The following is a 27,060-nucleotide window of genomic DNA, read 5'->3' on the forward strand; positions in this document are numbered from 1 at the left end:
CGCGGCCCACGCTTGGATTGCGTCCTACCTGACAGGTCGCTCCTACCAGGTGGCGTGGCGAGAATCTGTCTCCTCACCACGCGCTCTCACCACTGGTGTCCCCCAGGGCTCTGTGCTAGGCCCTCTCCTATTCTCGCTATACACCAAGTCACTTGGCTCTGTCATAACCTCACATGGTCTCTCCTATCATTGCTATGCAGACGACACACAACTAATCTTCTCCTTTCCCCCTTCTGATGACCAGGTGGCGAATCGCATCTCTGCATGTCTGGCAGACATATCAGTGTGGATGACGGATCACCACCTCAAGCTGAACCTCGGCAAGACGGAGCTGCTCTTCCTCCCGGGGAAGGACTGCCCGTTCCATGATCTCGCCATCACGGTTGACAACTCCATTGTGTCCTCCTCCCAGAGCGCTAAGAACCTTGGTGTGATCCTGGACAACACCCTGTCGTTCTCAACCAACATCAAGGCGGTGGCCCATTCCTGTAGGTTCATGCTCTACAACATCCGCAGAGTACGACCCTGCCTCACACAGGAAGCGGTGCAGGTCCTAATCCAGGCACTTGTCATCTCCCGTCTGGATTACTGCAACTCGCTGTTGGCTGGGCTCCTGCCTGTGCCATTAAACCCCTTCAACTCATCCAGAACGCCGCAGCCCGTCTGGTGTTCAACCTTCCCAAGTTCTCTCACGTCACCCCGCTCCTCCGTTCTCTCCACTGGCTTCCAGTTGAAGCTCGCATCCGCTACAAGACCATGGTGCTTGCCTACGGAGCTGTGAGGGGAACGGCACCTCAGTACCTCCAGGCTCTGATCAGGCCCTACACCCAAACAAGGGCACTGCGCTCATCCACCTCTGGCCTGCTCGCCTCCCTACCACTGAGGAAGTACAGCTCCCGCTCAGCCCAGTCAAAGCTGTTCGCTGCTCTGGCCCCCCAATGGTGGAACAAACTCCCTCACGACGCCAGGACAGCGGAGTCAATCACCACCTTCCGGAGACACCTGAAACCCCACCTCTTTAAGGAATACCTAGGATAGGATAAGTATTCCCTCCCCCCCCCCTTTAAGATTTAGATGCACTATTGTAAAGTGACTGTTCCACTGGATCTCATAAGGTGAATGCACCAATTTGTAAGTCGCTCTGGATAAGAGCGTCTGCTAAATGACTTAAATGTAAATGTAAATGTAAGCATTTCACTGTAAAGTCTACACTGTTGTAAGTCAGCATTTCACTGTAAAGTCTACACTGTTGTAAGTCAGCATTTCACTGTAAAGTCTACACTGTTGTAAGTCAGCATTTCACTGTAAAGTCTACACTTGTTGTATTCGGTGCATGTGGCAAATAAAATGTTTGACTTGATTTATAATAGCAATAAGGCACTTTGGGGGTTTGTTGTGTATGGCCAATATACCACGGCTAAGGGATGTATCCAGGCACTCCGGTTGATGTTCTGCCTAAAAAAAGTGGTATATTGGCCAATATACCACACCCCCTCGGGGCAGTTATTGCTTAATCAATCAGGTACAGGGGGAAATGAAAACTAGCCGGAATGCAACACCTGAGGATTGATAGTGGTAATGCTGCCTGTTCTGTATTTAAATTGTGCTACCTTTTATGCCCTGTCGGGTGCCTGATGTTTCCTCAAGGGTAGAGGATGAGGGTAGCAGGAAATCTACGAGTGCATCTCAATAATCTAAAACGCCTTCCTCTCAAAGTCTTCATTGTTTACACTGGAAAACAGGTGAAAGTATACTCCGGTTGGAGAGGAAGGAGAGGAAGCCCCTTCTGACTCTTGAGACGCACCCTTACACTGTACTCATCCATTGGACTGCCTGTGAAACGGGATCCTACCAGGTTCTCATCAGCAGTATCAGTGCCTCACCTCATGACAGGGTGTTGAGCCACACATAAGTTGCAGCGATATCTATGGCCAAGTATGCAAACAAGACCGTGAACATAGTGAATTCACTGTGCTGCAAGTTTTAACAGGTTCTGGCATTCCGTAATAATGAGGTGACTGAAGGGAGAGGAAAAGTTGTTTGGCTGGTTGTTTTTTGGGTTCACTTGAAAAAAATCTAACAGTATCTCTCTCTCTTTCATAGTGAAACATAATTCTGATTTAAAATATAAGTGATATGATGTCCTTGTGGAAGCAATCAAAATATTTACATATTTGAATAACCTGGTAAGCACATAACCAGAACTACCAAAAAAGTTACAAATACTGGGTCTGTGGTCAGCCTGTTTGCTTTGAGCATGAGACCAAGAGTTTGATACGACGCCCCCAAATTGCTGCACCATATTTAATCTATGAGACTCAGTCAGTTAAGGACTCAAGACTATACAAGCACAGACAGACTTCGTCAAAGAACTGAAAGGTAGTCCAAACAGTTCAAATCGCTCTTTTCAGACTTATCAAGTGACGGACGGACAGACGGACAGACGGACAGACAGACAGACAGACAGACAGACAGACAGACAGACAGACAGACAGACAGACAGACAGACAGACAGACAGACAGACAGACAGACAGACAGACAGACAGACAGACAGACAGACAGACAGACAGACAGACAGACAGACAGACAGACAGACAGACAGACAGACAGACAGACCAATGCATGCAGAGACATTGGAATGAGACCACAGATAATGACACGATTGCAACACAAAGGGCAGGACTGTCTGAAAGTGAATTATGTGGAAGACTGGAAGACTGCACTGTATTGCCTGTTCCAGAGTGTGTGCCTGTTTCCTGCCCAAAATCATATCTGTATATGAGTAATTTTGTGTGTGTGTGTGTCTTGTATGAAGTTGCTTGTATAAGTTATGTACTCATACTCTACTTTCCTTCCTTCTTAGGGAGTTTTTCATCTTAATGTTATGCAGGTGAATGAGGACCCAAAAGCGACTTGGCGAAAACAGAGTTTTTAATCCAGTAAAGTTACTTTACAAACAAAAGGCATAATACTACTCATAATGACGAGAACAGACTGGAGACTTGATCAAGAACTGCAGGTTGCCTCGGGAAGGCACTTGAACGTAGCAGACTCAGACACCTGCTCACCACGCAGCATCTGAGGGAAACACGACACGACAGGGCAATACATAGACACAGCACGGTGAATAATAGACAAGGATCCGACAGGACAGGAACGGAAAACAAGGGAAGAAATAGGGACTCTAATCAGGGGAAAAGATAAGGAACAGGTGTGGGAAGACTAAATGATGATTAGGGGAATAGGAACAGCTGGGAGCAGGAACGGAACGATGGAGAGAGGAGAGAGAGGGAGGGGGAGAGAGAGGGATAGAAAAAGGGAACGAACCTAATAAGACCAGCAGGGGGAAACGAACAGAAGGGAAAGCATAATGACAAGACAATCTAAGACAAAACATGACAGTACCCCCCCACTCACCGAGCGCCTCCTGGCGCACTCGAGGAGGAATCCTGGCGGCAACGGAGGAAATCATCAATAAGTGAACGGTCCAGCACGTCCCGAGACGGAACCCAACTCCTCTCCTCAGGACCGTAACCCTCCCAATCCACTAAGTATTGGTGACCCCGTCCCGAGAACGCATGTCCATGATCTTACGTACCTTGTAAATAGGTGCGCTCTCGACAAGGACGGGAGGGGGAGGGAAGACGAACGGGGGTGCGAAGAAAGGGCTTGACACAGGAGACATGGAAGACAGGATGGACGCGACGAAGATGTCGCGGAAGAAGCAGTCGCACAGCGACAGGATTGACGACCTGGGAGACACGGAACGGACCAATGAACCGCAGAGTCAACTTACGAGAAGCTGTCGTAAGAGGAAGGTTGCGAGTGGAAAGCCACACTCTCTGGCCGCAACAATACCTTGGACTCTTAATCCTGCGTTTATTGGCGGCTCTCACAGTCTGTGCCCTGTAACGGCAAAGTGCAGACCTCACCCTCCTCCAGGTGCGCTCACAACGTTGGACAAACGCTTGAGCGGAGGGAACGCTGGACTCGGCAAGCTGGGATGAGAACAGAGGAGGCTGGTAACCCAGACTACTCTGAAACGGAGATAACCCGGTAGCAGACGAAGGAAGCGAGTTGTGAGCGTATTCTGCCCAGGGGAGCTGTTCTGCCCAAGACGCAGGGTTTCTGAAAGAAAGGCTGCGTAGTATGCGACCAATCGTCTGATTGGCCCTCTCTGCTTGACCGTTAGACTGGGGATGAAACCCGGAAGAGAGACTGACGGACGCACCAATCAAACGACAGAACTCCCTCCAAAACTGTGACGTGAATTGCGGGCCTCTGTCTGAAACGGCGGCTAACGGGAGGCCATGAATTCTGAACACATTCTCGATGATGATTTGTGCCGTCTCCTTAGCGGAAGGAAGTTTAGCGAGGGGAATGAAATGTGCCGCCTTAGAGAACCTATCGACAACCGTAAGAATCACAGTCTTCCCCGCAGACAAAGGCAGACCGGTAATGAAGTCTAGGGCGATGTGAGACCATGGTCGAGAAGGAATGGGGAGCGGTCTGAGACGACCGGCAGGAGGAGAGTTACCCGACTTAGTCTGCGCGCAGTCCGAACAAGCAGCCACGAAACGGCGCGTGTCACGCTCCTGAGTCGGCCACCAAAAGCGCTGGCGAATAGACGCAAGAGTGCCTCGAACACCGGGATGACCAGCTAACTTGGCAGAGTGAGCCCACTGAAGAACAGCCAGACGAGTGGAAACAGGAACGAAAAGGAGGTTACTAGGACAAGCGCGGCGACGCAGTGTGCGTGAGTGCTTGCTTAACCTGTCTTTCAATTCCCCAGACTGTCAACCCGACAACACGCCCATAAGGAAGAATCCCCTCGGGATCAGTAGAAGCCACAGAAGAACTAAACAGACGGGATAAGGCATCAGGCTTGGTGTTTTTGCTACCCGGACGGTAAGAAATCACAAACTCGAAACGAGCGAAAAACAACGCCCAACGAGCTTGACGGGCATTAAGTCGTTTGGCAGAACGGATGTACTCAAGGTTCTTATGGTCTGTCCAAACGACAAAAGGAACGTTCGCCCCCTCCAACCACTGTCGCCATTCGCCTAGGGCTAAGCGGATGGCGAGCAGTTCACGGTTACCCACATCATAGTTGCGCTCAGATGGCGACAGGCGATGAGAAAAATAAGCGCAAGGATGAACCTTATCGTCAGACTGGAAGCGCTGGGATAGAATGGCTCCCACGCCTACCTCTGAAGCGTCAACCTCGACAATGAATTGTCTAGTGACGTCAGGAGTAACGAGGATAGGAGCGGACGTAAAACGTTCTTTTAGAAGATCAAAAGCTCCCTGGGCGGAACCGGACCACTTAAAACACGTCTTGACAGAAGTAAGAGCTGTGAGAGGGGCAGCAACTTGACCGAAATTACGAATGAAACGCCGATAGAAATTAGCGAAACCTAAAAAGCGCTGCAACTCGACACGTGACCTTGGAACGGGCCAATCACTGACAGCTTGGACCTTAGCGGAATCCATCTGAATGCCTTCAGCGGAAATAACGGAACCGAGAAAAGTAACGGAGGAGACATGAAAAGAGCACTTCTCAGCCTTTACGTAGAGACAATTCTCTAAAAGGCGCTGTAGAACAAGTCGAACGTGCTGAACATGAATCTCGAGTGACGGTGAAAAAATCAGGATATCGTCAAGATAGACAAAAACAAAGATGTTCAGCATGTCTCTCAGAACATCATTAACTAATGCCTGAAAAACAGCTGGCGCATTGGCGAGACCAAACGGCAGAACCCGGTACTCAAAATGCCCTAACGGAGTGTTAAACGCCGTTTTCCACTCGTCCCCCTCTCTGATGCGCACGAGATGGTAAGCGTTACGAAGGTCCAACTTAGTAAAGCACCTGGCTCCCTGCAGAATCTCGAAGGCTGATGACATAAGGGGAAGCGGATAACGATTCTTAACCGTTATGTCATTCAGCCCTCGATAATCCACGCAGGGGCGCAGAGTACTGTCCTTCTTCTTAACAAAAAAGAACCCCGCCCCGGCCGGAGAGGAAGAAGGCACTATGGTACCGGCGTCAAGAGACACAGATAAATAATCCTCGAGAGCCTTACGTTCGGGAGCCGACAGAGAGTATAGTCTACCCCGAGGAGGAGTGGTCCCCGGAAGGAGATCAATACTACAATCATACGACCGGTGAGGAGGAAGGGAGTTGGCTCGGGACCGACTGAAGACCGTGCGCAGATCATGATATTCCTCCGGCACTCCTGTCAAATCGCCAGGTTCCTCCTGAGAAGTGGGGACAGAAGAAATGGGAGGGATGGCAGACATTAAACACTTCACATGACAAGAAACGTTCCAGGATAGGATAGAATTACTAGACCAATTAATAGAAGGATTATGACATACTAGCCAGGGATGACCCAAAACAACAGGTGTAAAAGGTGAACAAAAAATCAAAAAAGAAATAGTCTCACTGTGGTTACCAGATACTGTGAGAGTTAAAGGTAGTGTCTCAAATCTGATACTGGGAAGATGACTACCATCTAAGGCAAACATGGGCGTAGGCTTGTCTAACTGTCTGAAAGGAATGTCATGTTTCCGAGCCCATGCTTCGTCCATGAAACAACCCTCAGCCCCAGAGTCAATCAAGGCACTGCATGTAGCACCCGAACCGGTCCAGCGTAGATGGACCGACATAGTAGTACAGGATCTAGATGAAGAGACCTGAGTAGTAGCGCTCACCAGTAGCCCTCCGCTTACTGATGAGCTCTGGCCTTTTACTGGACATGAATTGACAAAATGTCCATCAAATCCGCAATAGAGGCACAGGCGGTTGGTGATCCTCCGTTCCCTCTCCTTGGTCGAGATGCGAATACCTCCCAGCTGCATGGGCTCAGTCTCTGAGCCAGAGGAGGGAGATGGTTGCGATGCGGAGCAGGGAAACACCGTTGACGCGAGCTCTCTTCCACGAGCTTGGTGACGAAGATCTACCCGTCGTTCTATGCGGATGGCGAGAGCAATCAAAGAGTCCACACTGGAAGGAACCTCCCGAGAGAGAATCTCATCTTTGACCACTGCGTGGAGTCCCTCCAGAAAACGAGCGAGCAGCGCCGGCTCGTTCCAGTCACTAGAGGCAGCAAGAGTGCGAAACTCTATAGAGTAATCCGTTATGGATCGATCACCTTGGCATAGGGAAGCCAGGGCCCTAGAAGCCTCCCTACCAAAAACTGAACGGTCAAAAACCCGAATCATCTCCTCTTTAAAGTTCTGGTAATTGTTAGAACAATCAGCCCTTGCCTCCCAGATAGCTGTGCCCCACTCTCGAGCCCGGCCAGTAAGGAGTGAAATGACGTAAGCAACCCGAGCTCTCTCGCTAGAGTATGTGTTGGGTTGGAGAGAGAACACAATATCACACTGGGTGAGAAAGGAGCGGCACTCCGTGGGCTGCCCGGAGTAGCAAGGTGGGTTATTAACCCTAGGTTCCGGAGGCTCGGCAGGCCAGGAAGTAACAGGTGGCACGAGACGAAGACTCTGGAACTGTCCAGAGAGGTCGGAAACCTGAGCGGCCAGGTTCTCCACGGCATGGCGAGCAGCAGACAATTCCTGCTTGTGTCTGCCGAGCATGGCTCCTTGGATCTCGACGGCAGTGTTACGAGCATCTGTAGTCGCTGGGTCCATTCCTTGGTCGGATCCTTCTGTTATGCAGGTGAATGAGGACCCAAAAGCGACTTGGCGAAAACAGAGTTTTTAATCCAGTAAAGTTACTTTACAAACAAAAGGCATAATACTACTCGTAATGACGAGAACAGACTGGAGACTTGATCAAGAACTGCAGGTTGCCTCGGGAAGGCACTTGAACGTAGCAGACTCAGACACCTGCTCACCACGCAGCATCTGAGGGAAACACGACACGACAGGGCAATACATAGACACAGCACGGTGAATAATAGACAAGGATCCGACAGGACAGGAACGGAAAACAAGGGAAGAAATAGGGACTCTAATCAGGGGAAAAGATAAGGAACAGGTGTGGGAAGACTAAATGATGATTAGGGGAATAGGAACAGCTGGGAGCAGGAACGGAACGATGGAGAGAGGAGAGAGAGGGAGGGGGAGAGAGAGGGATAGAAAAAGGGAACGAACCTAATAAGACCAGCAGGGGGAAACGAACAGAAGGGAAAGCATAATGACAAGACAATCTAAGACAAAACATGACACTTAAGGTCATTAAATATCATTTTATCTCCTAGTATGTTTTTTCTTCACATGAACTTGGCTCTAAAGTTTGTAAAAATATTATGACCCTCTTCCTGAATGCTGCGACTCTCAGGAACCCACCTATGTGCCCTTCTCATGTGCCCTTCTCATGTGCCCTTCTCATGCTCACAATGACTCTTTGGAAGGAATTGTGTCAAAAAAAACACACATAATGACTGAAGGAAATTAATTCAAAGCATACTTCCTTCAGATTGGATTTTGTCATTACCTGATTTGATATGACTTTGCATTATTTATTGAGATGCTTCATTTTCAAACGATTTTAAAATGACCTAATTCGTTTTAATAAGCTTGTAATTGTTGTTTAAATTACATTTAAAAAACAGTGAGCGAGCATTTGTGCCTTTTCCTTTTCAATTATTATCAACTGTTTTGGGTGCACCTCTTTCCTAAATACTTTTAGCAACATTTCATGTCAATAAAAGTGCTTTATTGGTGTGTGCGTGTTGCTTTTTTTAAACAGTTCTTCCGAAGAATAATCGCAAGTGGAAAATGTCCGGCCCCCTTGCAATTAACCTTTTTTTACGTCTGGCCCCTGTTAGAATATAGCCCTGGTGTAGGCCATCTCTTAGTCTCCTGAACAGTGTCATTTCAACATAGGCCTAAACGTCTCTGCAATGAGACATCCTACCAGAGACATTGACAGATACCTCAGTTCGGGCCAATCAGGCTCTTAAATCCACTTGATCCCGTGTCTTCTCAAATTTGGGCGTGGTGTCTGTTTTTCTGGAAGACAACGAGGAGGAATGGCTCGAAAGCTCGAAAGCTCTAAAGGGAGGACACACCCTTCTCCCCAGGGATACCAGTCGCTATTGAACCCGCATGTGAAACCAAACAGCTGCGCATTCTAGAGACACATTAAGCCTTTTACTGTGGACTTCGATTATGACATTAATTCGTTTTTACAAGCATATGTTTAACAGAGGTGGGTGGTAGTGCGAAGCAACGGGTTTGGACCAATGTAAGTCGCTCTGGATAAGAGCGTCTGCTAAATGACTTAAATGTAATGTAATGCAATGATGTATATAAACCCTGGATTGATTATTCTATGTATTGGCCATTGAGAGGCTTTGAAGCCACCGGTCAGCCATATTGGCGCTCCCCAGCTGGAGCAGTCCTCCCATAGGAATTCGTGTTATTCTACAGGATTTCAATGAAATGTTTCGAGGACAAAATTAAATGGTTTTAAGCATTTTGGGGGTTGTCATGGGAACAGCAACATGAGTCATTTCAATAGTTTAAGGGTATTTTCTTAAAATGTATATATATTTTTTAAGTATATGTAATAGAATAAATGTGGCAAGAATGAATGTAGACGTGCATTTCTAGAGCTTCCAAAAATAGTATTTTTTTTACAAAGTGGGGGAGTGCAAAGATGGAGGTATGGAGGCTTCAACACAGCGCCCCTATCAGTCATCTATTATAAATCATTGGCTTGGACTTGACTGTGCAGATCCAGTATTTAGGCTAGATTTAGGCCTCTCCATTGTGGTAGCATAATGAAGATCCTGGTTAACTGGTTTTCATGTAAACACCTCAGTAGGCCTATGACAATTTATGCACAGATCCATAGCCACTGGAAGTATACAGAATAAATATCTAAACGCGACATGCAACAATTTACTGAGTTACAGTTCATATAAGGAAATCAGCCAATTAAAATAAATGAATTATGCCCTAATCTATGGATTTCACATGACTTATAATACAGATATGCATCTGTTGGTCACAGATACCTTTAAAAAAAAGGTAGGGGCGTGTATCAGAAAATCAGTCAGTATCTGGTGTGACCACCATTCGTCTCATGCAGCGCGACACACCCCCTTCGCATAGAGTTGATCAGGCTGTTGATTGTGGCCTGTGGAATATTGTCGCACTCCTCTTCAATGGCAGTGCGAAGTTGCTGCATATTGGCGGGAACTGGAACACGCTGTCGTACAATTTGTAAGTCGTTCTGGATAAGAGCGTCTGCTAAATGACTTAAATGTAAATGTACACGTTGATCCAGAGCATCTCAATCATGCTCAATGGGTGATATGTCTGGTGAGTATGCATTATGATGCTGAAATGGTGGCGGAGGAATGGCACGACAATGGGCCTCAGGATCTCGTCATGGTATCTCTGCATTTAAATTGCCATCGATTTTAAAATGCAGTTGTGTTCGTTGTCTGTAGCTTATGCTTGCCTATGCCCTAACCCCACCGCCACCATGGGGCACTCTGTTCACAACCTTGACATAAGCAAACAAATCGCCCACTCAACACCATACACGTGGTCTAAGGTTGTGAGGCTGGTTGGAAGTACTGCCAAATTCTCTAAAACGATGTTGGAAGTGGCTTATGGTAGAAAAATGTACATGAAATTATCTGGCAACAGCTCTGGTGGACATTCCTGCAGTCAGCATGCCAATAGCACACTCCCTCAAAACTTGAGACATCTGTGGCATTGTGCTGTGTACTAAAACTGCACATTTTATGGTGGCCTTTTATTGTCCCAGCACAAGGTGCACCTGTGTAATAATCATGCTGTTTCATCAGCTTCTTGATATGCCATACCTGTCAGGTGGATGGATTAACTTGGCAGAGGAGAAATGCTCATTAAAGGGATCTATCATTTCAACAATGGCCTAAAAACAAAGACAATGGATAGATCCAGTTTTATCTAGTCCGATTTTTGCCCACCCCTCTGTCTCTATAGTCAGGAAACCGGCTTTCAAGAATGTGGTCGCGCCTGTTCATTGTGAGCGCATCGCTTTTTCCAGCATTTCCTTCTCAACCTCTGATGACTTATCAAAGTGAATGTAGGGCTAATGGAAATCGGAACGGACAGTGACAAACGACTTTTATTATAAATGTCCTCGGAAAAAAATGTCCAATGGGGACCGTCCATGCAAGGTTCATAAAGGTTTCTTACAACATTGAGAAATGTATTATTTTGGTGGATATTCAAAGCTTTACAGAAACTGCATAAAAATAGGTAGGCTTATATGAGGGGTTAAAATGTGCAACAATAAAGAAAAACTCCAGCCTGAACTTGCAGACTGTTTCAACTTTTGCTAAATGTTTCCAGATGTTTAGTGACGCACTCGCGGGCTCTATTCTTGAATAGCCTACATTTTAAACGCACAACTATGTAGGCTACTCTCCGCAAAACGTGGAACACTTCGAAACAAAAGAGAACTTCGCAATAATAGTTAAAGAAGTGTGGTAAAGGCCTATATGACTGCATGTAGACTTTTTGCCTCGTGAAGTTTACAGTCCCAATGCATCGAGTTACACTGAGCGCACTATAATTTTCCCCATATCTTTCTCGACTGACACGGAAGGTGGAATCGAATTGCAGTTGGATTTTTTTGGGGGGAGTGGGAGGATTTAGGAAGCAATGGAACACTGAGCGAGAAAAGTAACAATTAGCATACCGAACGTCGCAGAGAGAAAACTTTACTTTGAAAGAGGACAGCACAAAACGATCCAAATGGCTGAACAGGTAGGCCTAATATACCATTTTAAAATCAGCACTTGTCAAAACGTTGCAGTTGAAGAGATGGTGGCTTATCTCGTCCTAGAAGCAAGGAATGGAGTTGTTGCATTCTTTTGGTGATAACTTCCCCCAACTTCTACGCATCGTTCTGATTACGGTTGGAAGTGGCACAAGATGTAGTTTAACCAAAATTCCATTGATATATTCTGCTATCCAATTTACATCATGTCACAGTCCATGAGATCGTATTCTTTTTATAGGCGCGTTTGCATATAGCCTACTTTATATGCACTCTTCACGCGAGTTTACAAGTTATCATTTCAATGCACTGATCAGTGTGCATGCTAGAACAGCATCAAAGAATATGGCCAATAACAAATTAATCTAGGCCATATGTTGACGAGGGAGCAATGAGCTATTCTCAGTTGTGTCTATAGACAGAGACCGTGTATGGAAATGGAAAGCACGGGGTGGCAATCAGTCCATTCAGATTCTGTCCCCATGGCCTAGGACACAGAAACGTTCTTTGAATATAGGCCAGTGTGTGAGGGATGACAGCTAGACGAACAGAAATACAGATAGATATTCATACAATGAGATACTTACTGTCGGTTAGCAAGCGCCGTACCATTGTTACTTATATTGTATCAATTTTATGATTTTTGTTGGCTGCTGTGAGCTAACGTTATTGGTGGAAACGTTAAAAAATGAACGCTGTAGTAGGATTAGGCCTACCACGAGATTTGTATGGTGGCCTAGTGAGTCAGGCTTTTTATTCTACTTTATTTCCTACCCTGACAACTGAAACAACAACTTTGTTTTTGGATGTGTCACCGAATTTGTTTTAGTGATGGGAGAATACAGTTTGAAGTCACCACTGATTCCTCACCCTGTTTCCCAAGCCTCTCATGCACGAATCGGGCACGGACCATAAATCTGACCTGGCATTTCTAAGACACTGGCCAAGTTTTTCCTCGGGGCCCCCACATTGGGCCATTTCCCCCGTTAGGCCCCCATTATTAGCCAGTTCATTTTGCGTGAAAAATCTAAGTTAGACAGACCCAAATGGGCTAAAAATTGAACAGCCCATCTGGCCCAGATGGCGACTCCGCCCCTGGCACACCCTGAAAATCAACAGTGAGGGGTTGAGCTGTCATACTGTAGCTACCAACCTGCAGGTATTTCAAGTACCTTCTACATGTAGACAAGTTGTCTCAATTTGCCTTCCAAAAGTCTCTCGTTACTGAAGCTTCTCCTCCCGACCCACCCACAGATGCTCACATTTCAATAGCATATTCAAATATCTATTTGAATAGGGGTGAGTGACATAGCAAAGTCCCTGAACAGTTATTTAATGTTAGTGATTTAGGATATAAATAAAAAGTAGTATGAACAAAAAACCCAACAGTTACAATAGATTGGGTGTTTGGTTCTTGGTTTAAAGAGAGTATGGAATGATGTCCTTCACAATGATCAACATAACAAGTCTGTGTGACACAGTTTCATATTCCACTGCCAAACACAAGGTCTACTTTTCAAACAGGTCATTTGCAACCTGGAAGTGTAAGTGATCTTGTTGGAGTATAACTGTTCTCGTATTGTTTCTCACAATTCTTTGGTTAACCACCAAGCTTTCAGTAACACTGATACTCGTGAAAGGTGCAACACAAACACAAGTTAATTAACTGAATGGAGCAGTGCGTGATTTGTGCGGAGAAGAAGGCTGCAGTGTTGTTCAAACAGTCACTCAAGGACAGGGTTAAACATCGGAGTGTCGTCTTTGCGTAAACGTCCGACGCATGGAGGCATGCTGGATATGCACTTGAGGGCGGATGTGAGTGTGTCTGATTGTTTTGGTATTTGGGACTAAATTGAGTGGAGGTCTGTACACTTCGGCACTCACCTGGGGCGTCTGTCTGATGAATATATTAACTTTCTTTCTTAATGATCTATTATAATAATAAACGTCACATAATGAACTTCAAAGAACTGTCAGATAATTAATGCTTTTGTTATTGTTATATTATTTGATCCCCCCACCCTAACACGTTTATTTCTCCTCCTCTGGCGCAGCACTCCGACCTGGAAAAGGCCATCAACACTTTGGTCACAAAGTTCCATGCCGCTGCGGCCAATAAAGGTCCCACGCTCCAAACCAAAGAGTTCAAAGACCTCCTCTCCTCCCAGCTGCCCAACTTAGTCAAGGTACATAAGCCGCATCTGTCGGCTACATTGCCCTCGCCCTCCTCGGCCACACCTGCCATTGATTCTACCAGTAGGGCGTGACACTGATTCTTACTACCCCCCCCCCCCCCCCACTCAACCACACAAATACAGTACACGCCACATCCTATGACTCCCAAACAAACACTCAGGAAAGGCCTGTAGGCGTTGGTTGCCAGGTTCAATACAAATCCACGATTTATGTGATCTACTGTGCTTCAGTCACCAATTGAGTTTTAAACAAGCTTTATTTCAATCACTGAAAAGGCCAATGTATCTTTGCCATGTATTCATGTTGGAACTGGCTGCTTAGTTGTTTCAGGCCCAAGGCGGTTTTCCAGGACGAGTCTGAATCTACCAGAGGGTGACAAAGATAGCTATGCTTTTGAAAAACAGGAAATGGCCGGTTCAAATACATGAGCAAGTGAGGAAGGCTCAAGGTTGATCTTGTCATCTAGAGGGGCTGAAAAAAACTGACAGATAAATAAATAACTGTTTTCCTAATGAAGAGCAGAAAATTGTTGACTTCATCCACCATAAACGCGACAACCAAGTACAGCGTTTCTGCTACACAATAGTTAGCCACAACAGCTAGGACATATTTGTTGTGAAAGGCAATTGAGGTCAAGAGGAGGGGGCAGTATACACAACTGTTGAAGTGAAAATTATGTTTAATTACCAAGTCCATATGTTTTTCATTATGTCCAGTCTTAGACTTATCCAAAACCCGAGTCTATTTCAAAGGAAAAGTAATGATCACATCATTTAAATGGGATTCCAGGAAACAGCTCTTTATATTGTCTCAGCTGTGGTGCAGCGTTCAGGACAGGAAATATTTTCCCAAATCAATTTCCTATTGTTTCCAGCAGACAGAAATATCCACTGTGTTAGCATGTGCCTGGCTGGCAGCTTTATCACATTTCAGAATTCAAATCTATTCCACATTTTGTGGTGTTACAGCCTGAGTTCCAAATTGATTCATTTGTTTTTGATTGTTGATCATTGCTAGACATCCATTTTCAGGTCTTGCCATAGATTTTCAAGCCGATTTAAGTCAAAACTTTAACTAGGCCACTCAAGAACATTCAATGTCATATTTTGTAGTATTACTTAAGTACTTTGTTGCAAACAGGATACATATTCTGTACAGGCATCCTTCTTTTCAATCTGTAATTTAGGTTAGTATTGTGGAGTAACTACAATGTTTTAGGTCATATTTTTTATTATACTTTTTTTGATCAGCTTTAATATTGAATATAGATTGTAGCGTACATCAATGTAATTGTCTGCTTCATTTCCAATCCCCCATATATGTTTTTGTAAATATTAATAATAATAATAATATATGCCATTTAGCAGACGCTTTTATCCAAAGCGACTTACAGTCATGTGTGCATACATTCTACGTATGACAGTACTAGTCAAGAGTTTGGACACAACTACTCGTTCAAGGCTTTTCTTTATTTTTACTATTTTCTACATTGTAGATGAATAGTGAAGACATCAAAACTATGAAATAACACATATGGAATCATGTGGTAACCAGAAAAGTGTTAAACAAATCCAAATATATTTTATATTTGAGTTTCTTCAAAGTAGTCACTTTGCCTTGATGACAGCTTTGAACACTCTTGGTATTCGCTCAACCAGCTTCATGAGGTAGTCAGCTGGAATGCTTTCCATCATTACATTAAGACATCTAAACTCATCAAAAAAAGAAATGGCCTCTCACTGTCAACTGCGTTTATTTTCTGCAAACTTAACATGTGTAAATATTTGTATGAACATAACAAGATTCAACAACTGAGACATAAACTGAACAAGTTCCACAGACATGTGACTAACAGAAATGGAATAATGTGTCCCTGAACAAAGGGGGAGTCAAAACCAAAAGTCACAGTCCGTATCTGGTGTGGCCAGCAGCTGCATTAAGTACTGCAGTGCATCTCCTCCTCATGGACTGCACCAGATTGACCAGTTCTTGCTGTGAGATGTTACCCCATTCTTCCACCAAGGCACCTGCAAGTTACCGGACATTTCTGGAGAAATGGCCCTAACCCTCATCCTCCGATCCAACAGGGCCCAGATGTGCTCAATGAGATTGAGATCTGGGTTCTTCGCTGGCCATGTCAGAACACTGACATTCCTGTCTTGCAGGAAATCACGCACAGAACGAGCAGTATAGCTGGTGGCATTGTCATGCTGGAAGGTCATGTCAGGATGAGCCTACAGGAAGGGTACCACATAAGGGAGGAGGATGTCTTCCCTGTAACGCACAGCGTTGAGATTGCCTGCAATGACAAGCTCAGTCCGATGATGCTGTGACACACCACCCCAGACCATGACTGACCCTGCACCTCCAAATCGATCCCGCTCCAGAGTACAGTTCTCGGTGTAACGCTCATTCCTTCGACGATAAACGCGAATCCGACCATCACCCCTGATGAGACAAACCCGCGACACGTCAGTGAAGAGCACTTTTTGCCAGTCCTGTCTCGTCATGCGACTGTGGGTTTGTGCCCATAGGCGATGTTGTTGTCGGTGATGTCTGGTAAGGACCTGCCTTACAACAGGCCTACAAGCCCTCAGTCCAGGTGTTGTTACACGTGGTCTGCCACTGCGAGGACGATCAGCAGTCCATCCTGTCTCCCTGTAGTGCTGTCTTAGAGGTCTCACAGTATGGACATTGCAATTTATTGCCCAGGCCACATCTGCAGTCCTCATGCCTCCTTGCAGCATGCCTAAGGCACGTTCGCGCAGATGAGCAGGGACCCTGGGCATCTTTCTTTTGGTGTTTTTCAGAATAAGTAGAAAGGCCTCTTTAGTGTCCTAAGTTTTCAAATGTGACCTTAATTGCCTACTGTTTGTAAGCTGTTAGTGTCTTAACGACCATTCCACAGGTGCATGTTCATTAATTGTTTATGGTTCATTGAACAAGCATGGTAAACAGTGTTTAAACCCTTTACAATGAAGATCTGTGAAGTTATTTGGATTTTTACAAGTTATCTTTGAAAGACAGGGTCCTGAAAAAGGGATGTTTATAACCACTAGAGGGTAACAAAGCCTGAAACGTGACACAGTTAGTTGACAAAGTACTCACATGCTGTATTTATACAGCTGCATACAGTTGAAGAGATGCCAATAGTAGATTTTGAAGTCAAACATGTTGACAGTAGTTATTCAGTTTAATTATTGATAGAATAATTACTGCTTGGAATAGCAATACTGTTATGAACGTAACCTACTGAGTAACGTAGGCAACAATGTTATACTCTCAAAAGTGCAATAGACTAATTGCTAACTTGCTTCTAATACATGTCTATGCATGATTACTTTATTTCTTATTGCCTGTCAATAGGTAAAATACTGTGTCCATATAATGAAGAGTTGTTTTTGTGCTCCCTCCCTCCCCCAGACTGGAGGCTCAGAGCAGGGCCTGGGCGAGGTGATGAGACAGATGGGTGTGTCGGACGGCGAGGGAATCACCTTCAAACACTTCTGGGGCTTGATCCAGTCACTGGCCACCACGCAGCATGGTCTTCTCAGCAGCGAGAAGGTGTCCAAGTGCAGCTGTGTGCTCCTGTAAGGTCCATGCCTTCTGATGGCGGTGTGAGCCAGGGGAGAACCAGACAGCCTCATAGTATCCCACCCAGTGTCAGTACCCCTTCTCACCGCACTACTCCCATCCAGTCCTGGACACTCACATAGTACTCACCCCCTCCACGACAGGCCTTTTTATGTACATCTCCCATGCTTGGTAGTGCCAGCAGTGCTCATCTCTTAGCTCTATACCACTTGGTTTACAGGATTTTTGTTGTACTCCCGGAGTGTTATAAGTGTTGGTCTTTCCATCCAAAAAACCCCGAACGGCTTTCCTTTTGGCCTACTACTAGTGTAACCACTGCAAAGAATCCTTAGATTTACATTTACATTTACATTTAAGTCATTTAGCAGACGCTCTTATCCAGAGCGACTTAATAGATGACGTATGACCCAAAGTGAAATCAGAAAACCATGAGCCAGCTTTAGGTGCTTTGCAAGAAATAAATATGAATTTACATATGTCAGTACACATTAGTGGAAAGCACCTTTGAGCCACCAGTAGTCTCATACATACAGTGCTGGTGATGCAATGTCCCCATAGCTTGTTTCCTAAAACAATGTTTTCCCCACTGTGGTATTGCAGTTTTGTATTTATACTTTGTAATTCTCTTTATACTGGCCATTGTAATAACATCGTAAAACATGACCAAAAATGTTCTAATAAAATATTGCAACAATGGTGACCTCCATTATTATGATTTATTTTGGTTGAATTAGCAACTTTCATCATTAATCGACAGATAAGCATTTCACAAAGTACGTTTTGTGATCCAAAAAAAAAATAATCATCATATACATATTTCAATGTATGAACTAGGTGTATAGTTGTCACAACTATACAGCACACATTGTATTCAGTGTGTAATTGTTACATTCTTACTACAGTAATATCATTTTGGCAAATTAAGTCTATTGGGCAAATGACATTTATTACACATTTTCATACAACCTCTGAACATCACATTGTCTAATGAATCAACTCATTTTGAATTGTTCAATGGGAATGTCTTATCTAAACGTTCACAGTTTGTAGATTTGCATTCATCCATGACAGCTACTAGAAGCATTATTTTTTGCATGAGTGCTAGCAGGTCCAGTGAATCCCTGTATGGAGAATGCCATTCTAAAATTCTGAACTACAATCGCCAATGCTAAAAGCAATGGTATCTTCCTAAGTCAACAATACAGTTTTTTACAGTCACATGATGCTTCGCAATTATTCAAATAACAAAGCCAACCCAGCAACTTACTTACATAATTAGGCCTTTGTATTCCTTAGGGAACCTAGCCAACACACCAACCCAGAACTATGCTCAAAAGAAGAATTCCCGGATGGGTGAATATTTAATAGATAGTACAGAAATTACCCTCAGAAATGATTGTACATTGTTGTGTCAATTAGCTTGTACCAATACTAGCTAGAACCATATTCTGATCTATATAGTTTTGTGCTAAATAAAAGCAAATGGTGCTAAATCTAACAACATTCCTTACAGGTTTGGAAACTTGATGGCCTAAATGTTAATGAATGTTTCATTATTTGGATAATTGCCCATAACTGATAACCACACACCACACCAATCACAATTAGGCCTACTTCGTGAAATAAGTGGAGATGGACTTAAATGCCACACAAATGTTTCTTGAAACAGCATTTTGCCCTTAGAGATTAACATAGACATGAGACATTCATTATAAACCAGGTAGTTTGGGTCCTAGATGATGATTGGCTGAAACAGCATTTTAGCCGTGTGTGTGTATATCAGATAATATACCACGGCTATGACGCAAAAATACTTGTTTACTATTCTATTTATGTTGGTAACCAGTTTATAATAGCAATAAGGGAACTCATGGGTTTGTGGTTTATGGCCAATATACTGTACTACAGCCATGAGTTGTATCCAGGCACTCCTCTTCATGCTGTGCATAAGAACAGCCCTTAGTCTTGAAATATTGGTCAATATACCACACCCCCTTGGCCCATATAGCTTAATTAGACATTAATTAAACTATAATTTTGCCTCACATATTTAACAGATATTAGCCAGTAACAATTATTACAATTTTGCTATCTCGTTGAATAGGGTTTAGGTCATCTAGCAGCCATGTACTATCCTCAAGCTCTGCATCCTCTTGCCAGCTTCTTCCCCTCTGGCGTTCCTCGAAAGAATTCAAGGAAAGATGAAAACACATATTTATTCATGACCTTGACCCTCCCAAAGATATCAAGCTCTGTCTCCTGGTCGTGGTCGACGCCACTCATCATCTGCTTGGACTTGGCAAAGAGGGCATTCTCCTTGGAAACAACCTGATCCAGCCAGTCGAGTGTGTCTCGTTTGGTCATCATCTCCTCAGCTTTGCCCACCGTGCAGCCATAGAACCCGCGTCTACTGCGTTCAAGCCAAGGGTCGTCCCCTACCATAGGGTGGTCATCCCCAACAAACGCTGTACAAAGTGAGCTGTCAGAGCCTTGGGATCGGCCCACCTCGCAAGCGATAACACTCATAAGGAAGAGTGAGAATGTGCGGAAGTTTCGGACAGATGCAGAGAACACAGCAGCCATGAAGTAGTGGCCCCAGCGTTCACAGTCCTGGACACATCGTTGCAGCTGGAACGTCTGGCGGCAGAAGTTGTTGAATTCGGACGCCTTGAGGCCCTGTCTAAGCTCTTGGAGGGAGTAGTCCTCCTTCTGGTGCCTGAAAGCATCAGTGAATTTCTCAATTTCTTCCAGATGGTTAGAATGAATGTACTTCCCCACCAGGGAGGCGTAGAAGGTTCTCCTCTGCACCTTAAAGATGCAGTCGTTCAGAACGTAATACAAGTCAAAGTCGGTGTCTTCCCTGGCATTGTACCTGATCTCCACCAGCAGATCGAGAATGGTGGTGAGGTGCTTGATGGGAATGTCTTCCATGGGTTTGTGGTCAGCCAGCCACACGGACGTGAGGTTCCCCTGTTTGTGCACTGGGATGTAATCTGGAGCGCGCCTTCTTTCATTTTCCTCAAAAAACAGGCTCCATGTAAGCCCCTCCAAACAGTCGATCGAGGTGTACTTCTTACGCAAGTTTGCTGAGACAAACATTTGAGGGTGGGTCGGCCATTCTAAAGTCTGTATGTATAGGGCGTGCCCCTGGTAGTTGGGAATGACCTGTCCTCTGTCGTCTCCTTCCACTCTGGTCAGCAGGTTACCGTTCTGGTCCAGCTGGGCGATGACTTTCTTACTGCCGTCTTTATGCCTCCAGACCCCCTCCTCTCTGGTCACCTTCTCTCCGTTGGGCCTGACGGATAGTGCTGAGCTCCGCAGGTGCAGTTTGGTCTCCACGTTGAGTGAGATGAGCGCTCGAAGCAGCCGCTCTGCAAACTTGAGGTCCTTTCCTAGTGCACAGCCCACCAGGCTGAGGGTGTGCAGATGCCCATCTTCTATCTTCATGGCCACCACAACTTTGGCAAGCTCCTCTGGCCCATAACCTCCTAGTCTGGCCACACCATCACTGCCCTTGCTGCCATGACCCACCAGTACGACACGACTGTCTCTGGTCAAAAGGGTCTGAGAGCCCCTGAGGACTTTCAGCGCCCCCTTGTGGTACCTCAGTAGAGTCGACACAGAGGGGCGCTTCTCAAAGAGGAAGGAGGCTGACTCCATCACTACAGGGTCATCCTCCAGGATCACTATATTCTGGTGGTCAGAATAAATCCACATGTCCCTCACATTTACATTATGACCATAGGACACATTTACCTCAGATACAGTATTGTGTTGATCAATTCTATCAGAGTCAATCTGGACTAATGATTGTGGTGTAACCGTCTTAAAAAGACTAGAGAACAAGTGTAAAGACATTGTGACAACCTCTAATAAAGGTGTTATTACTTTCACCACCAAACGAGTAGCTTCTGATTGAAAGAGGGACCAAATCATTTTCAAACCCCTTTCACAGTACCTCCTTGGTATAATATGGCTAACACTGACATTTCCAAACAGCCTACAATGTGACTCAGACATGATAAGGGCTTTCACGGGCCACAACTTGGCACTATTGGGCACTGCACGGGCTTTCTGTGGCTTGACATGCTCATGTAAATCAGCACTGGATAATGCAATCTGAGTATGTTAGTGAGGAGACAAGGTCCTGTGGAGTCTTTTCAGTTGGTGGCAGTATGTACCTGACAAAACCAAAACTTTGGTTAGAAAAAAAGAACAATATCTTCATAGTTCCTCATTTTCAACAAGGTGATTTAGGCATGTTATTTGGATTATGCTACAAAGGTCCTAAAACGTTTTACACCCTATGGTGCTTATCAAACCTGGATCATTGAAATACTACATTGAAAACAAATCTATAATGCATGTTACACAATTCAAATAACTGCATTCAAAACACATTTGGAAATAAATGCTGGTGAACAGAAGTTTTGAAAATGTTGTTGATACCTTACCTATCAGTTGTATTGGACTCAAATGCCACATTCTGAGTTTCCCAGGCCACTCCTTTGCAAACAGACATTACAAGCATTTTAAACCAAAAACTCACATGATACCTCTTGCTGTGAGTATAAGGCATATAGGCTCTGTCTAGTGTGCTGTCGCTTTGCTGGAGCTAGCTCAGACATAAAGAACACTGCTACTGTATACTTTTATTTGGTCAAAGTCCCATTAGCAGCTGCAAATTAATGCAATGAACTTCAGGTCAAATTTACTTTAGCTGAATGAAATTTAGCGAGCCGTATCCCATTTTGACATAATAGCATATAATATGATCCCATTGTAATTTCCTTCTTTTTCAATTTTTTATCACGGCTTTAAGCCTATGCAATATAACTTTATATATTTTCAGGTAAAGCAAGGTTATCAGCAATACCCTCACCCTTTTTGATGCGTGTGTTTTGCTCAGTGTGTACTGTTACAGTATATGTGACTCTCTGGCACAGAATATACTGAAATATGTCTCTTCAACCGACCACTGTCTAGACAACAAAAAAAATATATTTCAGGGATGGTACTATTGGGACTATTTACAACTGACATGGTCAGGTCATTTCTATTGTACAAAATAAAACAAAAGAAAATCTGGGGAAAAAAAGTATAATTCTAGACTAGATCAAAACAACATACACACCCAATGAATATCCCAAACAAATAAATGCATGTTGTCGACGAGGAAGTGTATTTATCTCACCTGCAACATAAGGCTTTGGGGTCAAAGACAACTGGAGGATGAAGGTAAGGGAAAAGCTTAAGGTCCTCATTGTAACACTCAAAGGGTTTTAGAGTCTTTCTGCTGCATTCATCATCGCCAACAAATAGGCAAATAGGGTTCCTGCGGTGTGGTTGCTATATACAAAGACGGTTACGTTTGGCTCTTGGACACACGTGACTGTTTGACTGTGATAACTCAAGGCAAATTTGACCAGATAACGAAGAAGGTAAACGCTAACCGTGACATCGTATAGCAGAGAACGTGCGGATTGCACTACAAGAATATACTTAACCTTAATAAAGACAACAAAGAAGAGTTGGTACTCTAGGGAGTGTGTCTAGGAATTTATAAGAAATTGAATTCATGAGTTAAATGGGCATCAATGGTTAACGTTCAGGAAAAGTGGGGTAGTATTGAGAAATGTCATATTTCTTCCAACAAGTGTATTCTAACATTACAGTGCACAGCTATAGTGCACAGTTGTTTATATTAACAACATTTCTGGAGAGGATAGAGTCGTGGATTCAAATGTCACTCTGCTGTGACCCATGTGATGGTAGCCGAAAGACCTGGTGGAGTAAAACAGGTGCTACCTGCAGTAAAATACTGGCCTCTTAGAGGCAATTGAGACGTGTCCTTATGAAGAAAAAGCAGTTATTCAAAAGAGATAGTATAGGCCTAATTGTGATCATTGTGCCTTGAATAAATAGTGGTGTGCTAAGAACTACGGGATCCTGGACTGAAGGGAGTTCTATTTAAGAAAATGTTCAACCTAGTTTAGCACAGAAACGTCATAATTAGCAGTTGTGGAAAAAGTACCCAATTGTCATACTTGAGTAAAATTATAGATACTTTAATAGAAAGTTACTCAAATAAAAGTAAAGTTACCCAGTAAAATTCTACTTGAGAAAAAGTATAAAAGTATTTGGTTTTAAATATACTTAAACACAAACTTGGATCACACTTCCAGAAGCTAGCCAGAAGCTAACCAGAAGCTATCCAGAAGCTAGCCAGTTTACTGGCTGACGTTAGTATTCAGCTAACCACGGTTGATGGTCATCAGCTATCCTTTAGCTCGAAAAGCTATTGCCAGTTTTGTACAACGCGACTCAGACCAGAACATACCGGACCTATTTTTCTCTCCATATCCCTGGATTTCAACCGAAAGCTCTGGACATTTACACCTGGATCTTGCAGCTAGCTAGCTGCTATCCGTGTGACTATCGGCTTACGTTGATCCCGGAGCAAACATCAATTATTCAGGAGCTAGCCAGCTGAAGAGTTCCAGCCACTCCTGGGCTACAATCACCTATCCGGACCCGTTTTACTGCCGATGCGGAGACTTCGCGACTGGTCTACCTACGTTATCTGCCTGAGGGAGTTATCCAACTTGCCCCTCCGTCGCAACATTACCTGAACACCCATCTGCGGACCGCTAATCGTTAGCTGACTTATCGGCTGCTATCTGAATAAATCTATCGGACAAATTTTCTTGGGTCACTATAACTATATCTATTTTGCCAATTGGATTGATCCCCTCTACCACACGGAACCCCACTAATCTACCGACGGAAATGCACAAGGTGGCTAAAAACACACCTCCATCCTATGCTAGCTTGCTACCGATGGCCCGGCTAGCTGTCAGAATCACCATTACCCCAACCAACCTCACTACTCACTGGACCCTTATGATCACTCGACTAAGCATGGCTCTCCTTAATGTCAATATGCCTTGTCCATTGCTGTTTTGGTTAGTGTTTATTGGCTAATTTCACTGTAGAGCCTCTAGCCCTACTCATTATACATTAACCAACCTTTCAGTTCCACCACCCACACATGCGATGACATCACCTGGTTTCAATGATGTTTCTAGAGACAATATCTCTCTCATCATCACTCAATACCTAGGTTTACCTCCACTATATTCACATCCTACCATACCTTTGTCTGTACATTATACCTTGAAGCTATTTTATTGCCCCTAGAAACCTCATTTTACTCTCTGTTCCGGACGTTCTAGACGACCAATTCTCATAGCTTTTAGCCGTACCCTTATCCGACTCCTCCTCTGTTCCTCTGGTGATGTAGAGGTGAATCCAGGCCCTGCAGTGCCTAGCTCCACTCCTGTTCCCCAGGCGCTCTCTTTTGATGACTTCTGTAACCGTAATAGCCTTGGTTTCATGCATGTTAACATTAGAAGCCTCCCTAAGTTTGTTTTATTCACTGCTTTAGCACACTCTGCCAACCCGGATGTCCTAGCCGTGTCTGAATCCTGGCTTAGGAAGATCACCAAAAATTCTGAAATCTTCATCCCTAACTACAACATTGTCATACAAGATAGAACGGCCAAAGGGGCCGGTGTTGCAATCTACTGCAGAGATAGCCTGCAGAGTTCTGTCCTACTATCCAGGTCTGTACCCAAACGATTTGAACTTTTAAAAATCCACCTCTCTAAAAACAAGTCTCTGCTCTGGACACCATATGTGAACTGATTGCCCCCCATCTATCTTCAGAGCTCGTGCTGCTAGGCGACCTAAACTGGAACATGCTTAACACCCCAGCCATCCTACAATCTAAGCTTGATGCCCTCAATCTCACACAAATGATCAATGAACCTACCAGGTACCACCCCAAAGCCATAAACACGGCCACCCTCATAGATATCATCCTAACCAACTTGCCCTCTAAATACACCTCTGCTGTTTTCAACCAAGATATCAGCGATCACTGCCTCATTGCCTGCATCCGTAATGGGTCAGAGGTCAAACTACCTCCACTCATCACTATCAAACGCTCCCTGAAACACTTCTGCGAGCAGGCCTTTCTAATCGACCTGGCCGGGGTATCCTGGAAGGATATTGACCTCATCCCGTCAGTAGAGGATGCCTGTTTTTTTATTTTAAATGCCTTCCTCACCATCTCAAATAAGCATGCCCCATTCAAGATATTTAGAACCAGGAACAGATAAAGCCCTTGCTTCTCTCCAGACCTGACTGCCCTTAACCAACACAAAAACATCCTATGGCGTTCTGCATTAGCATCGAACAGCGCCTGTGATATGCAACTTTTCAGGGAAGCTAGAAACCAATATACACAGGCAGTTAGAAAAGCCAAGGCTAGCCTTTTCAAGCAGAAATTTACTTCCTGCAAAACAAACTCAAAAAAGTTCTGGGACACTGTAAAGAACATGGAGAATAAGAACACCTCCTCCCAGCTGCCCACTGCACTGTGGATAGGAAACACTGTCACCACCGATAAATCCACTATAATTGAGAATTTCAAGCATTTTTCTACAGCTGGCCATGCTTTCCACCTGGCTAACCCTACCCTGGTCAACAGCACTACACCCCCCACAGCAACTCGCCCAAGTCTTCCCCAAATCCAGTCAGCTGATGTTCTGAAAGAGCTGCAAAATCTGGACCCCTACAAATCAGCCTGGCTAGACAATCTGGACCCTTTCTTTCTAAAACTTATCTGACGAAATTGTTGCAACCCCTATTACTAGTTCAACCTCTCTTTCGTGTCATCTGAGATTCCCAAAGATTGGAAAGCAGCTGCGGTCATCCCCCTCTTCAAAGGGGGACACTCTTGACCCAAACTGCTACAGACCTATATCTATCCTACCCTGCTTTTCTAAGGTCTTCGAAAGCCAAGTCAACAAACAGATTACCGACCATTTCGAATCCCAGCATACCTTCTCCGCTATGCAATCTGGTTTGAGAGCTGGTCATGGGTGCACCTCAGCCAAGCTCAAGGTAATATAATAATAATAATATATGCCATTTAGCAGACGCTTTTATCCAAAGCGACTTACAGTCATGTGTGCATACATTCTACGTATGGGTGGTCCCGGGGATCGAACCCACTACCCTGGCGTTACAAGCGCCATGCTCTACCAACTGAGCTACAGAAGGACCACTAAACGATATCGTAACCGCCATCGATAAGAAACAATACTGTGCAGCCGTATTCATTGATCTGACCAAGGCTTTTGACTCTGTCAATCACCACGTCCTCATCGGCAGACTCAACAGCCTTGGTTTCTCAAATGATTGCCTCGCCTGTTTCACCAACTACTTATCTGATAGAGTTCAGTGTGTCAAATAGGAGGGCCTGTTGTCCGGACCTCTGGCAGTCTCTATGGGGGTGCCACAGGGTTCAATTCACGGGCCGACTCTCTTCTCTGTATACATCAATGATGTTGCTCTTGCTGCTGGTGAGTCTCTGATCCACCTCTACCCAGACAACACCATTCTGTATGCTTCTGGCCCTTCTTTGGACACTGTGTTAACAACCCTCCAGACG

The 27,060-nt window shown here is 44.6% G+C and overlaps 2 protein-coding genes across 2 annotated transcripts; one reads left to right on the forward strand and one right to left on the reverse strand.

Annotated features, from left to right (window-relative positions):
- Window positions 1–11,392: 11,392 nt before the first annotated feature.
- On the forward strand, window positions 11,393–18,246 carry LOC124043464 (protein S100-A13-like). Its single transcript, XM_046362077.1, has 3 exons — window positions 11,393–11,737; window positions 13,805–13,936; window positions 17,370–18,246. The coding sequence occupies exons 1-3, from the start codon at window positions 11,726–11,728 to the stop codon at window positions 17,538–17,540; spliced, it is 315 nt and encodes a 104-aa protein (XP_046218033.1). The 5' UTR covers window positions 11,393–11,725; the 3' UTR covers window positions 17,541–18,246.
- LOC124043462 lies at window positions 18,238–22,851 on the reverse strand. Its single transcript, XM_046362075.1, has 3 exons — window positions 22,735–22,851; window positions 21,995–22,046; window positions 18,238–21,721 (listed from the first exon to the last, which is right to left on the reverse strand). The coding sequence occupies exon 3, from the start codon at window positions 21,558–21,560 to the stop codon at window positions 19,677–19,679; it is 1,884 nt and encodes a 627-aa protein (XP_046218031.1). The 5' UTR covers window positions 21,561–21,721; window positions 21,995–22,046; window positions 22,735–22,851; the 3' UTR covers window positions 18,238–19,676.
- Between the last annotated feature and the right edge of the window lie 4,209 nt (window positions 22,852–27,060).

This window comes from Oncorhynchus gorbuscha, linkage group LG09 (assembly GCF_021184085.1).
Source record: "Oncorhynchus gorbuscha isolate QuinsamMale2020 ecotype Even-year linkage group LG09, OgorEven_v1.0, whole genome shotgun sequence".
Taxonomy (NCBI): Eukaryota; Metazoa; Chordata; class Actinopteri; order Salmoniformes; family Salmonidae; genus Oncorhynchus; species Oncorhynchus gorbuscha.